At 41.7% G+C, this 12,736-nt stretch overlaps 1 protein-coding gene across 1 annotated transcript in view; it reads right to left on the bottom strand.

The window, feature by feature from the left end:
• LOC127650893 (CUB and sushi domain-containing protein 3-like) overlaps positions 1-12,736 on the bottom strand; it is a 686,283-nt gene that overhangs the window by 151,600 nt on the left and 521,947 nt on the right. The window contains exons 29-31 of the mRNA XM_052136534.1: positions 8,550-8,737; positions 7,993-8,187; positions 7,393-7,509 (exon numbers count right to left, since the gene is read on the bottom strand). Of these exons, the coding sequence (XP_051992494.1) occupies positions 7,393-7,509; positions 7,993-8,187; positions 8,550-8,737 (500 nt within the window). The remainder of the gene's footprint in view (positions 1-7,392; positions 7,510-7,992; positions 8,188-8,549; positions 8,738-12,736) is intronic.

Genomic DNA, 12,736 nt, shown 5'->3' with positions numbered 1-12,736 from the left:
GCCCTCCGTAACTCTATCAGAGCAGCCAAGCACCAGTACAGGCACAAAATTGAAGGAGAGTTCAACACCACCGACTCTAGAAGTATGTGGCAGGGAATTAACATCATCACAGACTACAAAAGGAATAAAAACTCCGCCGTGAACACCGCTGCCTCTCTCCCGGATGAGCTTAATACATTTTATGCTCGTTTTGAGGAAAATAACACCGCCCTCTTCATCGGCACTGGCCAACGGCACCTCCTGAGCAGCCATCTGCAGAGCAGCGGGCTGGGCAACACCCAATACCTTTGTGAGATTCTACAATCTCAGGGTTGAGTCGGTCTCGTCCCTTGTTTTGTCAGGTCCGAGCCAGTAGAACCCGGTAATACGGAACAGCCAAACGGGTATTCCACTTGCACCTAGTGCCTTTCACCAAAGTGATCCAGTGCGCTCTCTCTCCATGGTTAGCCACTAAGCTCTCGCTTCCTGGATGTTCTTCCTCCCTAGCCTTCTGGCCTGCGAATTCAGTGGAGGAATTTGTTGCCAGACCCACTATGAGTCTCAAGTGCTCTGTACTGGGGTAGGGCTCCACCGGCCTTATTCCCCCTTCAGGCAACTCCCTGTGATGTATTTTCCATGGTACGGTCCCCCTGTCGGCGGACCTGCATCTCCCTTGGGCAGTCCCTCTGCCCCGGTCACCGAGTTTGTAGAGCTCCTCCCTCGACAACCCATGTAACTTATTGGCCACATGTTACCTCCCCCCAGTCTGGACAGGATGTGTTCTCCACAGGGTCTTTTCCCATGAAAGAATAGGAACGGAAAAGATCTCCTTCCCCGACGCATTTCATAGCGTTAAGATGAAACATAGAGAGAGAAAAGTAAAACATTGATGAGAAACATAGAGAGAGAAAAGGCAACGGCTGGCCGGCTTGCTCCCATGATAGTCATGTCGCCTGTTCCCCCTTAGGGGTGAGGGGAACCTAAGGTCTGTATATGACACCTTTTTCAGGGGGCGTTGGGGAGGGTTACGTGTGGCCGATACAGCTGCTTCTAGCACGTAGTAGCTTGCTTGCACCAGTGTCAGCAATTCACGTAACATGGTCTAGTGCATGCCGTTTTTAAATGGGACCCCTTGTGTACCCTACATTCGACACAATGTTGAGTGAGTGACAGAAGGGGAACGTCCTGGTTACTGTTGTAACCTCCGTTCCTTGATGGAGGGAACGAGACGTTGTGTCCCCCTTGCCACAACACTAGACCTACCACTGTAAATGACTGAACCTCTGGGCTCGTCAGTGAAAAACCTGATTGAGAGACACACGTCCGCTTCCCTTTTTCCGGGGGCGGAACATGCAAATTTTGTCTGCCAATTTCTCATTGGCCTTTTCTCAAATCCAGAGGTACACGAGGCTCTAAAGAAAGATCCCTTGTGTCACTACATTCGACACAATGTTTCATTCTCTCCATCAGGGAATGGAGGTTACAACAGTAACCATGACATTTTTAAACTTTAGTAGGTCAAGCCAAGCTTGCTATTTATATTAGCAGGGAAAATAGCATTGAGGTTAGAGATGGATTAGAATTAGTGTCAAAGTTTAAAAGGTTGGTGAAAGCTAGAGTTTCGAATGATTATTGATTTTTTTAATGCTATGAACAATCTTGAGGTGATTTCATATCAGTTGTGTTATGAATATGCTATTTGTACAATAATTGACAGAGTTTTAATATTCACACCTATTTTAGGATTCAATTTGAGTTTTGAAAGTTGAATTTGAAGAAGTTGTTGGGATTTTTTATTGACGTTGTGAAGTGTTATTTGGTTGACTGACAAAATAAAGTTGTGTTTAAAAATCAAATCTCTCTCTCTCTCTCTCTCTCTCTCTCTCTCTCTCTCTCTCTCTCTATCTATATATGTCCTTAACACCCAGACAGTAATCAAACAGTGATTTAGACACTGAAGGTTTTGGCTTCAATGTCTAATATTTAATAGTCAAATATCATAATTTTTTTTTTATGACCCCCCCTACCATTTGAGGAGCTAGGATTCCCCGAGATATTTGTATTGACTGCCTGGGGCCAGCAGGGGTGGCGGCAGCCAGCAGAAACACGGGGTGGGGGTGCATGCACTGAATAATGCATCTAGCAGACCAAACCTGTCATTGTCTGAAATATTGCTGGCATCATTCTTTGTGACAGAATAATGAAACATTAAAAAAAGGGCAGAGGAGTGTTGCATTTTTAACAGAGGGCTCCAGAGCTTTGCCCTGCAGATGAATTCAAAGAGTGGAGGAAGGTGCATCTGGTTTGTGTGCATGTCTACACTATGTGCGTGTTTGTGTCTGTGTATTCGTGTTGTGGTTTCCTTCTTAAGAATGTAAGATGCAAAATTGGCAAGATATGTAAAATAGAGATAATGAAGTTTGCTTACTCTAATTAGTGATCGAATCACTCCTAACCAATTGCAACACTATGGAGCAACAAGCTATATACGGTATCTCTTCCTGTAAATCAGAATTTGTGTCCTACCCAGCTGTGCAAGCGTTAACCCATTTTGTTGATAAATTGGTTTCTATTTCTGTGCCATCCCATTGTGAAATCTCATTGGTCCAAACCCCTGCTCCTCATAACAGTATATTACACTTCAGATGTGTTCTGATTGGCTGCGATTGTGTCACATTGCACAATCAATGTGGCTTTTCGCAACGCACCTAGTTCTGATATAACGTTCAAGGAAGTTTAGCTATGTAATGTGCCTCTGTAATAATGTTTCGAGGCGCTTCTTAAATGACATCAATAGACAGACAGAACAATTCACATGCTTATGTTGCCGAAAATCTAGCATAGTAATTGCAATGACAACTTTTGTCTAGTTTTTGCATGTCTTTGTATTACATAGAACACTATACCAAACCTAGGACCACCTAATAAAACCATTGGACTACCTTCTCAATATTACAGAAATCAATATGCACTATGCTAAACTCTTCAGGATTATAGGATCTGCTTCCATGCTGGTTTTTATATTTGACAAAACAAAGGCTTTTTATTACAACTGTAAAATATTTATCTCCACTCAATCACAAATGATCAGCCTCAGCTTTATTCTACAAGGCACTTTAAGATTTTAGTCATTCTCTCTCTTGGCCTGGATGTTTGGTGATACCTCAAGGTTATAATAATGGAACACCCCCCTCCCAGCAGGTGTTCACCATGTTGAGGTTCTTCAACACAGCACAAACTAGCCCGTTTACACCTGGTATTAACAACCATCTCACGTGATCCAATAACAGGTGGTCAGCCAAGACATGTTTCCATTTAAACCTGGTATTTTCATGCATATACAATGCATCTCCAGTAACCTGTTGTGAGGGGAGGGTCTCTGAATTCATGAATGCATTCATCATTTAATACGTACTTCAGCTTATTACAAACAAATGAGGCTGTGCATGGAAACGCATCCTCTTCAACTTCAGACATGTATCGTAAGTTTGGTACTCTGGTTTGTGTGCAGCTGTATTGTGTTCTTTTTTGTGAATATCTCGACTATCTCGAATATCTTGACTTTGTTGTCAGTCCAGATGTAGCAAACAAAGCAAGCTCTCACTTGAACACCCCATCTCGTGTTAAGGGCTGTGTGAACTGCTGCTCTTGTGCACTCTCATGAATGTGCAAAATGGAGTAACAGGCACTGAAGGTTTTCTCTTAATAATAAATTAGATTAAGGCTTGTTCCTCACCAAACCTTACTGTATGCCTTTGGAAAAAGGCATGAGCAACATGTAATAATATATACGACTTCAAAAAGATACAGAAGTAGAGAATTCAGAAGCTTGAAGAGGTAGTCACCATCCACTGCCAAAAAAAATTAATACAAAAAAAGTACATTTCTCCTTTAGTGTACTGAAAAAGAAACAAAGTCAAATTGGTTTAGAATCGAGGGTAAGTAAATAATGAGTGCATTTGACTAACCCTTTAAGTGTTAAAAGTATTTTGCCTAATATTGTATTTATTTCCAGCCATGTTAATTTAAAGGGATAGTTGACCCCAAAAGGAAAATTCAGTCATTGTTTACCAACCCCTGTGTTGTTATAACCAATATGACTTTCTTTCTTTTTTTTTTTAACACAAAGGGAGAAATTGTGATAAAAGGTTGTGCTCAGTGATGTCACACAATGGCAGTTTATGGTGACCACCTCTTCAAGCTTCAAAAGCACACAAAAGTATAATTCAGAAGTCTAATAAATTATTCCATGAGCTTCATGATTGTTAAGAAAGCATACCATTAGCTTTTTTGAGAAACTAAATGAAATCTAATGTATTATTTATTGAAACTGTTGACTGATTACTCTCCTCTACGTATTCATGATGAGACTGCACGAGAGAAACAATTCACGTAGCCCCTTTGGGACATGGGGTGTTCAACAGAGAACGTGTTTTGTTTATCTAAAAACAGGTCCATCACAGTGATAGAAGCAACAAAACACAACACAGCTACACAAAAACCAAAGAGCCAAACTTACTAAATATGTCTGATGGCTTTGTAGTCGGAGAATAAATTTCTTGCCCAGCCTCATTTGTTTGAAACAGAGTACTCAATGAATCTGAGAGATAGACAGAGGAGGCTGAAGGCAGCTACAGTCACACTGTGTCCAAACTTGATGGTAAAGGACACATGATAAAGGTATATTTTCTATGTTAATCAGAGTTTTGGTCCTAACCAGCCGTGACGAGCGACGGGACATTCTGACGATCGCTTGATTTATTTTTTTGGCATCTACGCAGGAAACCCCGCCCACTATGAACTGGCACCTGTCCAAAAACATTCTCAAAACAGTTTATTGAAGCCTGTATCTCACTAGCCGGTTAAAAACGTATACACCTACTGAATGTTTTCTCTGAGGTATCACTCTCTTCAATCGGAGATCTGTCACAAATGCTCGCCACTTCAAAATGAAGGAGAGTTTATGGACATTCCCGCCTCCTCTATCTCTCTGTTTGATTAAATTCTCAGTTTCAAACAAATGGGCATAGAAATGCATCTATTCTCTGATTACAAACTCATGAGACATATTTAGTAAGTTCTGTTATATGGTTTATGTGCAGCTGTGTTGTATTCTGTTGTTTCTATTGCTATGGTGGACCTGTCTTTAAATAAACAAAACAAGGTTTTGCTTGAATGCCACATGTTGCGAGCCGGGGGCTGCATAAACTCTCTCATGCAGTCTCATGAACGCACAGAGAATAACGGTCAGTCAAGAGTTTCACTTAATAATACATACGATTTTGGTTTGTTTCTCACCAAAGCTCATCCTATGCTTTCATAACAATCATGAGTCTCATGGAATATTTATTAGACTTTTGAATTATACTTTTGCTTCCTTTTGAAGCTTGAAGAGGTGGTCACCATAAACTGCCATTGTATGACTTCACTGAGCTCCTTTGTGTTAAGATAAAGAAAGAAAGTCATATGGGGCTATAACAACACCTGGGTGAGTAAACAATTAATTAATTTTATTTTTTGGGTAGCTTATCCCTTTAAGATTACAGAGGTATCTTTGCAAGTAATGTTTGTGGAGATGAGGGCATGGTCAAGCACCCATCTGCAGAGAGAGCCGTTAGGATTTCCACCTGAGATTAATTGCTACAAAGTACTGTTTCCATGTTCGCAGTGAGAGACGGGGGAGATAAAAGCAGCCCAGTCCTCAGAGAGAGAGAGAGAGAGAGAGGGAGAGAGACAGATAGACAGACAGACCAGAGTTTATGTGGCTGTTACCAGAGAGTGTTTTTGATTAAAGCTGAAAAGTGAGTGTGCAAGTGTGCTGTTGGTTTTCTAATAAGACAAATCTGCCACAATCCTTATCCCAGCTAAGACTTTAGAAGACAGTAGTGAAATATTAATGTTGGGAATTGTACTGTAAGGCAATATTTTACAGTATGTTCAGTATTACACTCATACGTGCCAATGTTTAAAGGCAAAGTGTGTAATTTCTGTCCCCTAGTATATAAAAATGGAATTCCAAACAGACTGACTGTTTCAAATGGGTTTCCCCAGACACTCCCCTATCTGCCGTTGGTCAACAAAGAGCCCCGCCCTATAAACTCAGGCAATTAGTTGAGCCAATGTTTGTAACCAATGGCTTACCATTGCTTGTCTTTGTTAGTTGGGAATAGAGAAACATTTTTACCATTGAAATAATGACACACATCAGCTTTTACATGAATGCAGTTTAAAAGTGTAATGTATGTGTTTTAGGGAGCTAAAAAACCTCAGTAACTCACTATCCATGTTCACTCCTTTCATTTGGAAAGCTATCATGTTTTCACTTTGAGTTTGCTTTTTATTAAGGCTTAATTTCAAATTACATCTATCTCATTTAGGATCTTCCATCAGAGTGCGAGCTGTGCAATGACCAGAGGCAGGCCTCGTGGGAAACATCACATCCAGCCCACACAATGCCAGATGATGCTTGTGAGAGGGGTCCAAATTCCCCATAACAGATAAACTGACAGTAACATTTAAAGAGGTTTTTTGTTGTTGTTTTTTGTCCTGATTTCTCACCTATCCATACTGAAGCTTCATAACACTACATCCTGCTTTGCACAGAGTGGAGAGGGCAACGTGCTTTTCTTAAGTCTTAAGATAAGAGACAAGATGAGGAGGTTTGGAGTGCTTTGTCATGTCAAACTTTTATAACAGTACTGTTTTCCTGTTGATGCTTTTATTACAATCATAAGCTGTAAACATTTTTAGTGTCTACTTGGAATCCAGCAGGCCAAGCCTTCTCGGTGGGATATAATCTGCAAACAAAATCTACACATGCATCTATACTTTCAGAATATAAGGTGGGCCATCAAAATTACACTGATGGATGAATTCACATTCTAAAGTTTCTCAACTTTTTAAATTGTATTTCAGCACAAAAATCAGCATCTTATTTACCTGCATCTTATTACTTGGAATACAACTGAAAACTAAAGTCGGCATTCTGCAGGATTCTTTCAAGAGTAAGAAAGGGAAGAGAAATCTAGTTGCTAAGTTACACACCTCCTGACTTAGATGCAGCAAATCCATATTCAGAAATGAATACTGGGGAACTTGTATGCACATTTGCATAATCCATATGAGACTCCAACTGTTCATTGGTCATTCAAAACTAATAAGATTTAACACACTTAAAATAAAAGTGGAAATGGATTCCTCTTGGCAAATGTATGTTCAAGGAACTCAACTAACAAGACCATGTTGTCCAATATGTAATTTTGCCAAATCAAATTAAAAACAGATGTGGCTTGCAGAATGTTGTATACACAAAATAAATTAAATGCAGCACTTCAGTTTGATTTTTTTGCTGTATTTTCTGAAATGTTGTGCAACTTTATCCCAGTTCATTGTTTAGAATTTTTAGTTACTTACCAAACTCCCTGGGTACGGAGATAGCATACACACAGCTTTGTCCCGTTGTGTAATTCCTGGGGAAATTCGGTGACAGCACTGTTCCCTCTGTCCCAGTAGAGCGACTTCCACATGGTGCTGTTTACACAAACACCCACATCTTTCATTATATGGTGTTTACAGCTTAAACATCCATCTGTCCACCAATCCGTCCATCCATACTTCTGTCTGTCTGTCCATCAATCTATCTATCCATACATCTACAGAATCCATCCATCCATCCATCTATCTTACACCTTATTAGTGAACATATAAAGGCTTACACCCCTTCAAACTTCAAACCTCTCTTCAAAAAGTTTATTCAAAAAAGGCCTACAGTATATCACCTTCAAACTAAACTTCAAACTGTTTTTAACTTCCAAGCAAGTCTTTATCAAGCCAACATTAAAAGTATGTCTTGATAAAATTTCCTTTTCTTGTTAGGTTGCTTGAAAACCAAATTTCTACTTGAATCAATGGCAGCAAGCCACATTTGTTATAGTTGTGCTGTTAGATATTACACATTTACAGGGATGCTCCTCATCATTCTCATAACTTGCTTTTCTCTGTGAGGACTCTTACCTTGACAGCTGGGTAGCCCCCTGTTCCAGCCAGGCCTGCCATCATCACCCATGATGCAGGTAAGTGTGGAATAGCCCTGGAGGATGTAACCTGCCTCACAGTAGAAGGTCACAGTGGAGCCCAGCTTGTAGTCACTGCCCAACCGAGTGCCATTCATCACATTACCAGGATCAAAGCATGACTCCCTCAGCTTGGCTGCATAAGACAGAGATAAGGTGGAGGAAAAGAAAGGGGTTCAAATCATTTTAGGCATATCAGTGCTTAGCTTGCAGGTTGGATATTGGTTGAAATGAAGTTCCTCTGTTTAACAAACACATTTTCTTACAAGAAAAAGATACTTGAAACCCTTAACAGGGGACTAGTCATGCTTACATTAATTCTGCTCTTGTTATAATCAAATGTTAGCCCATCTAAATGGTAACCAATTTCCTTCTGTTTATATCAGATAAAATCAACCTCAGATGCAGTCAGTACTGTGTGTTATATAACAAATATCTCTTTTTTCTGACTGAGGGTTTTAAGTTTAGGCTGACAGATCAGGAAATGTCAGGGCCTACCTTTGTACTCCAGGTGGAAGCCGGTGTAGCTGACAGAGCCATCACTGCGGAAGGCCAGGTACATGGTGTTGGAGCTGCTCTCAATCCGTTCTGGAAGCTTGCTATCCTGGAAGCTCCCGATCAATGGACTATTACTGTCCGGTCCATCATATATATATAAGAAGTCATAGTTGGGTTCAATGCTGAAGCTAAAAGAAACAATGGAGGAGAAAAGATCAAAAGGAGCATTTAACAGAAATAAATCAAAGCAAGGCATTGGTAAAGGATTCAAGTCCCGAGATCATCCTTGTGAACGGCAGTATAAAGTTAAAAATTCCAAAGAATGTGTAGCCTGACACAAAATTAACTCTCATATTTTGTGATAAATATATATAACTAGGTTTAGAATAAAATCTTTTGAAACATATCAGATTTTAAAGATAAAAAACAAAACAATTATAATAATAAATTGTGCCAAAAATTAATTTGTCCCAGAATTCAAAATGTGCCTGTCACGTGTTGTAAGGATGAGGCGAGCGAGGAAGGTCCAAGTGAAGCAAGGTGGGGATACACTGAAGACGATAACTTAGGTTACCAGGATACAGGATGGACTTTGGCTATAAAACATGACAGTCGTTGGGGTTAACATAAACACATGTAACTTCTAACAATGAACAAGAACTGACCAGAATAAGAGAAACACGAGTGTATAAATACACACAGATTAATGGTTGTAAAGGAGTCAATGGAAAGGAGGAGGTGAGAACCGGCTTGATAATATAAATAATATTTTAATAATAAACTTAAACAAACACACACGACGGACATGTCCGTTAACGACCTCTCTCTCCCGCACCACCATCTGTCATCGGCCTTTATCCCTCTCAGAGACTTAATTAGCCTGATAAGGGACCGGGTGTGCAACACAACCCGGCCCCGCCCTCTGCCCTGCCACAATGGGCTAAACTAGACACAGCTGAAAACAATGAGGAAGGGAACCAGGAAACCATATATGATGAAGGCAAAGATAAAAGATACAAAATAAGAGTCCACTGAAAATGTCAACATACGTCTTTGCAAACATAAGGACGATGACAACGGACGATGATGACTGTGACATTACCCCCCCCCACCCCCCCCCTTACAAGGCAACTCCTGGCGGGTTCAAATTTGAGGAGGGCAGGAGGAAACATGTAACGGGAGCATCCAGGAAGAAGACCATGGAGTCCAGGAGGGTTTGGCAGACGATCCCATGGCCAGCGAGGATTCTAGGAATGATCAGGAGGCCAGGCAGGAGACCATAGGACAAGGATAGAGTCTGGAGGCCTGGGAGGCAGCCACAGGGCAAGGACTGGGTTAGAAGGTGGCGTCTCTGTGGTAGATGGTGAAGTCATGGAAGATTCAGTGGGCGGAGCCATGGAAGGCAGGCGGAGACGAGGGAGGTTCTAAGAATGCAGGCAGAGCCAGAGGAGGCTCGAGGGGCAAAGCCATTGAAGATGGAGCCGTGAGGGGCTCGAGGGGTGAAGACATGGAAGCCGGAGCTGTGGGAGCCTCGAGACTAAGAGCCATGGATGACTGGGAACTAACTCCTGTGGCTGAGAGCACAGGTAGAGACTGGGGAACGACCTTCATGGTCGTGAGCATGGGCAAAGACTGGGGAAGGACCTCCATGGTCGTGAGCATGGGCAGAGACTGGTGAATGACCTCTGTGGTAGTGAAAATGGGCAGAGACTGGGGAACGAACTCCGTGAAAGTGAGTACAGGCTGAGACCGAGGAACGACTTGTGTGGTCGAGAACATGGGCAGAGACTGGGGAACGACTTCCGTGTCGTGAGTACAGGCAGAGACTGGGGAGAAGGTGTCCTTTTCCTTCTCCTCCTTTTCCGGCCAGCTGGGAGCATTGTTATGGGAACAGTCGAGGCCACAGGCATTGGCTCTGGGACGGTCGAGGCTACAGCCATTGGCTCTGGGACGGTCGATGCTACAGGCATGGGCACTGGCTCGTTAACCATGGCAGGCAGGGTCATTGTTTGTGGCCCGGGATTCCCGCCATAAATACCAGCGTATGGGGGAAATGTCAGCTCCGTGGTCGCTACCACAGACTGAGTCGGGGAATCGACCACCGGAGCTTACAGACGACTTTGGCTATAAAACATGACAGTCATTGGGGTTAACATAAACTAAGCAACCAAATTGGCCCGATTGCTAGGGAGGGTAGAGTCACATGGGGTAACCTCCTCGTGGTCATGATTAAGGATTCTCACTCTCAATGGGGCACGTGCTAAGTTGTGCGTGGATCATGGAGAGTAACATGAGCCTCCACGTGCTGTGAGTCTCCTCACTGTCATGCACGGTGAGCCACGTGATAAGATGTGCGGATTGAGAAGCAGAGGCAACTGAGACCTCCACCACCTGGATTGAGGTGAGTGACTGCACCACCACAAGGACCTACTAAGTAGTGGATATTGGGCATTCCAAATTGGGATAAAAAAAGATAATCAGATAAAGACGACACATATTTCCCCTTAATTAAATGCAATATCTGAAATTGCCTTGTATATATTTACAAAACACAGATTTTGTATTATTATTATTATTTATTTATTTTTTATATCACATAGAACAGATGAGGCAGTTGCACAGTTTGGGCCTTTTCTTTTTTTTTGGGGGGATATGCTAAAAAAACTCAAAAAACTCCCATGAAATGCAGTATCAGCAGCTATGCCATGCTCTGAGTTTCCTGAGACAGAGAGACACATAGATAAACACTTGCACCCTTTCATTTGCTGGAGGTGTGATGATAAGGTCTCCCCCATCAGTGCAGTCATTTGCATGAGATGGATTGTGATTGCATCAGATTTATGCTCCCTTTTTTCCACATTATGCAAAAAGAGAAAGCTAAGCATGCCTGCCACACTTGACTGCGTCAGAATCTACTTCTTAGGGGTTATTGTAGGATAATTCATACAACCACATCCTTTAAATCACATTAAAAAAGCCATACATTTTTTTATAAACAGATGCATAGGCTTATTTTTCTACTCCATACATTCTGTAGCTGTCAATCAGAAAACAATATTTTTTTGTGGTAATCAGTTTGATAATAAACTGTATTGTTGCTAAATAGAAAGAGCAAGCTAGAATTACATTTGTAGTGTTGCTAAAGGAGTTCACTTTTTTTGGAAGATTGGGGGAGGGGTGCAGGTATTGTTCATTTCCAATTTTATTGTGGACATATTTTATCCAGTGGATTTTTTAAGGATAAAGAAGTCAGTAATGAACTGTGTAATGAAAGTTTTTGAGATGGAACTCGAATGAGAGCTATTTATTAGAAAACCTCTTTGAAACATTGCCCTTCTGGCAGAACTCCAATAAGCTTATTTACATGGAGAGGAGGAAATTCAAATGAGAAAAGGGCTACTTCAGATGTAATGCCAACCAAGAGTAAGACATTTCCTACTGTGCTACATTAGGTGAAAACAAAGTTCTTTATCATCTTATTTTGGGGCTGATTTATGGATCCAGATATCAGCGGTGAAGGTTTATTAAATAGAAACAAAATTGTCTCCTTTACGTGAAACGTAACCCTGGTTCCCTGAGTGGTAACGAGACACTGCATAATCGCATTGGGACACGCCCTGAGCGTCATGTGGTCTAAAGCCCTTGTACAATCACGCCAATTTATTGGCTGGTTGTGCTTAAGCGACACCCCTAGGGTGCCATGTCAAGGGCGCCATAAAAGTGCTCACTTTGATGCAGTCGAGTTAGATTTTCTGCAGGAAGGCACAAGCCTATGCAGCTACTAGAGAGTATGCCAATTTACGCAGCATCTAGTTACCACTCATTGAACTAGGGCTACATTTCACGTAACCGAGACGTTCCCTTTCATAGGAACTCCAGCTGCGTAATTGCATTGGGAACACTATACATTCACGCCATGCAAACATTAGCTGCCAACTGTCTAAGTCATAAGTCTAAAGCATCTGAATAAAACAGAAATTATTAGTTTACTCCTGTTCCAACAGAGAGAACCTGGGAAGCAGGAGTCAAACCCTCATCCTAATAATAAAATCTAGCAAATGTATGTGGAAAGGACCACCTTGCCACCATACAAATGTCCTCCAAGGATGCATCTCTAGCCAAAGCCCACGAGGATGCCATGCTCCTCATAGAATGTGGTTGAATACCCAAAGGCGAAGGTAATCCGC

The sequence above is a fragment of the Xyrauchen texanus genome, chromosome 10 (assembly GCF_025860055.1).
Source record: "Xyrauchen texanus isolate HMW12.3.18 chromosome 10, RBS_HiC_50CHRs, whole genome shotgun sequence".
NCBI classification, from domain to species: Eukaryota; Metazoa; Chordata; class Actinopteri; order Cypriniformes; family Catostomidae; genus Xyrauchen; species Xyrauchen texanus.
Note: the sequence above shows the minus strand (reverse complement) of the source record. Positions and strands in the feature narration are given on the sequence as shown.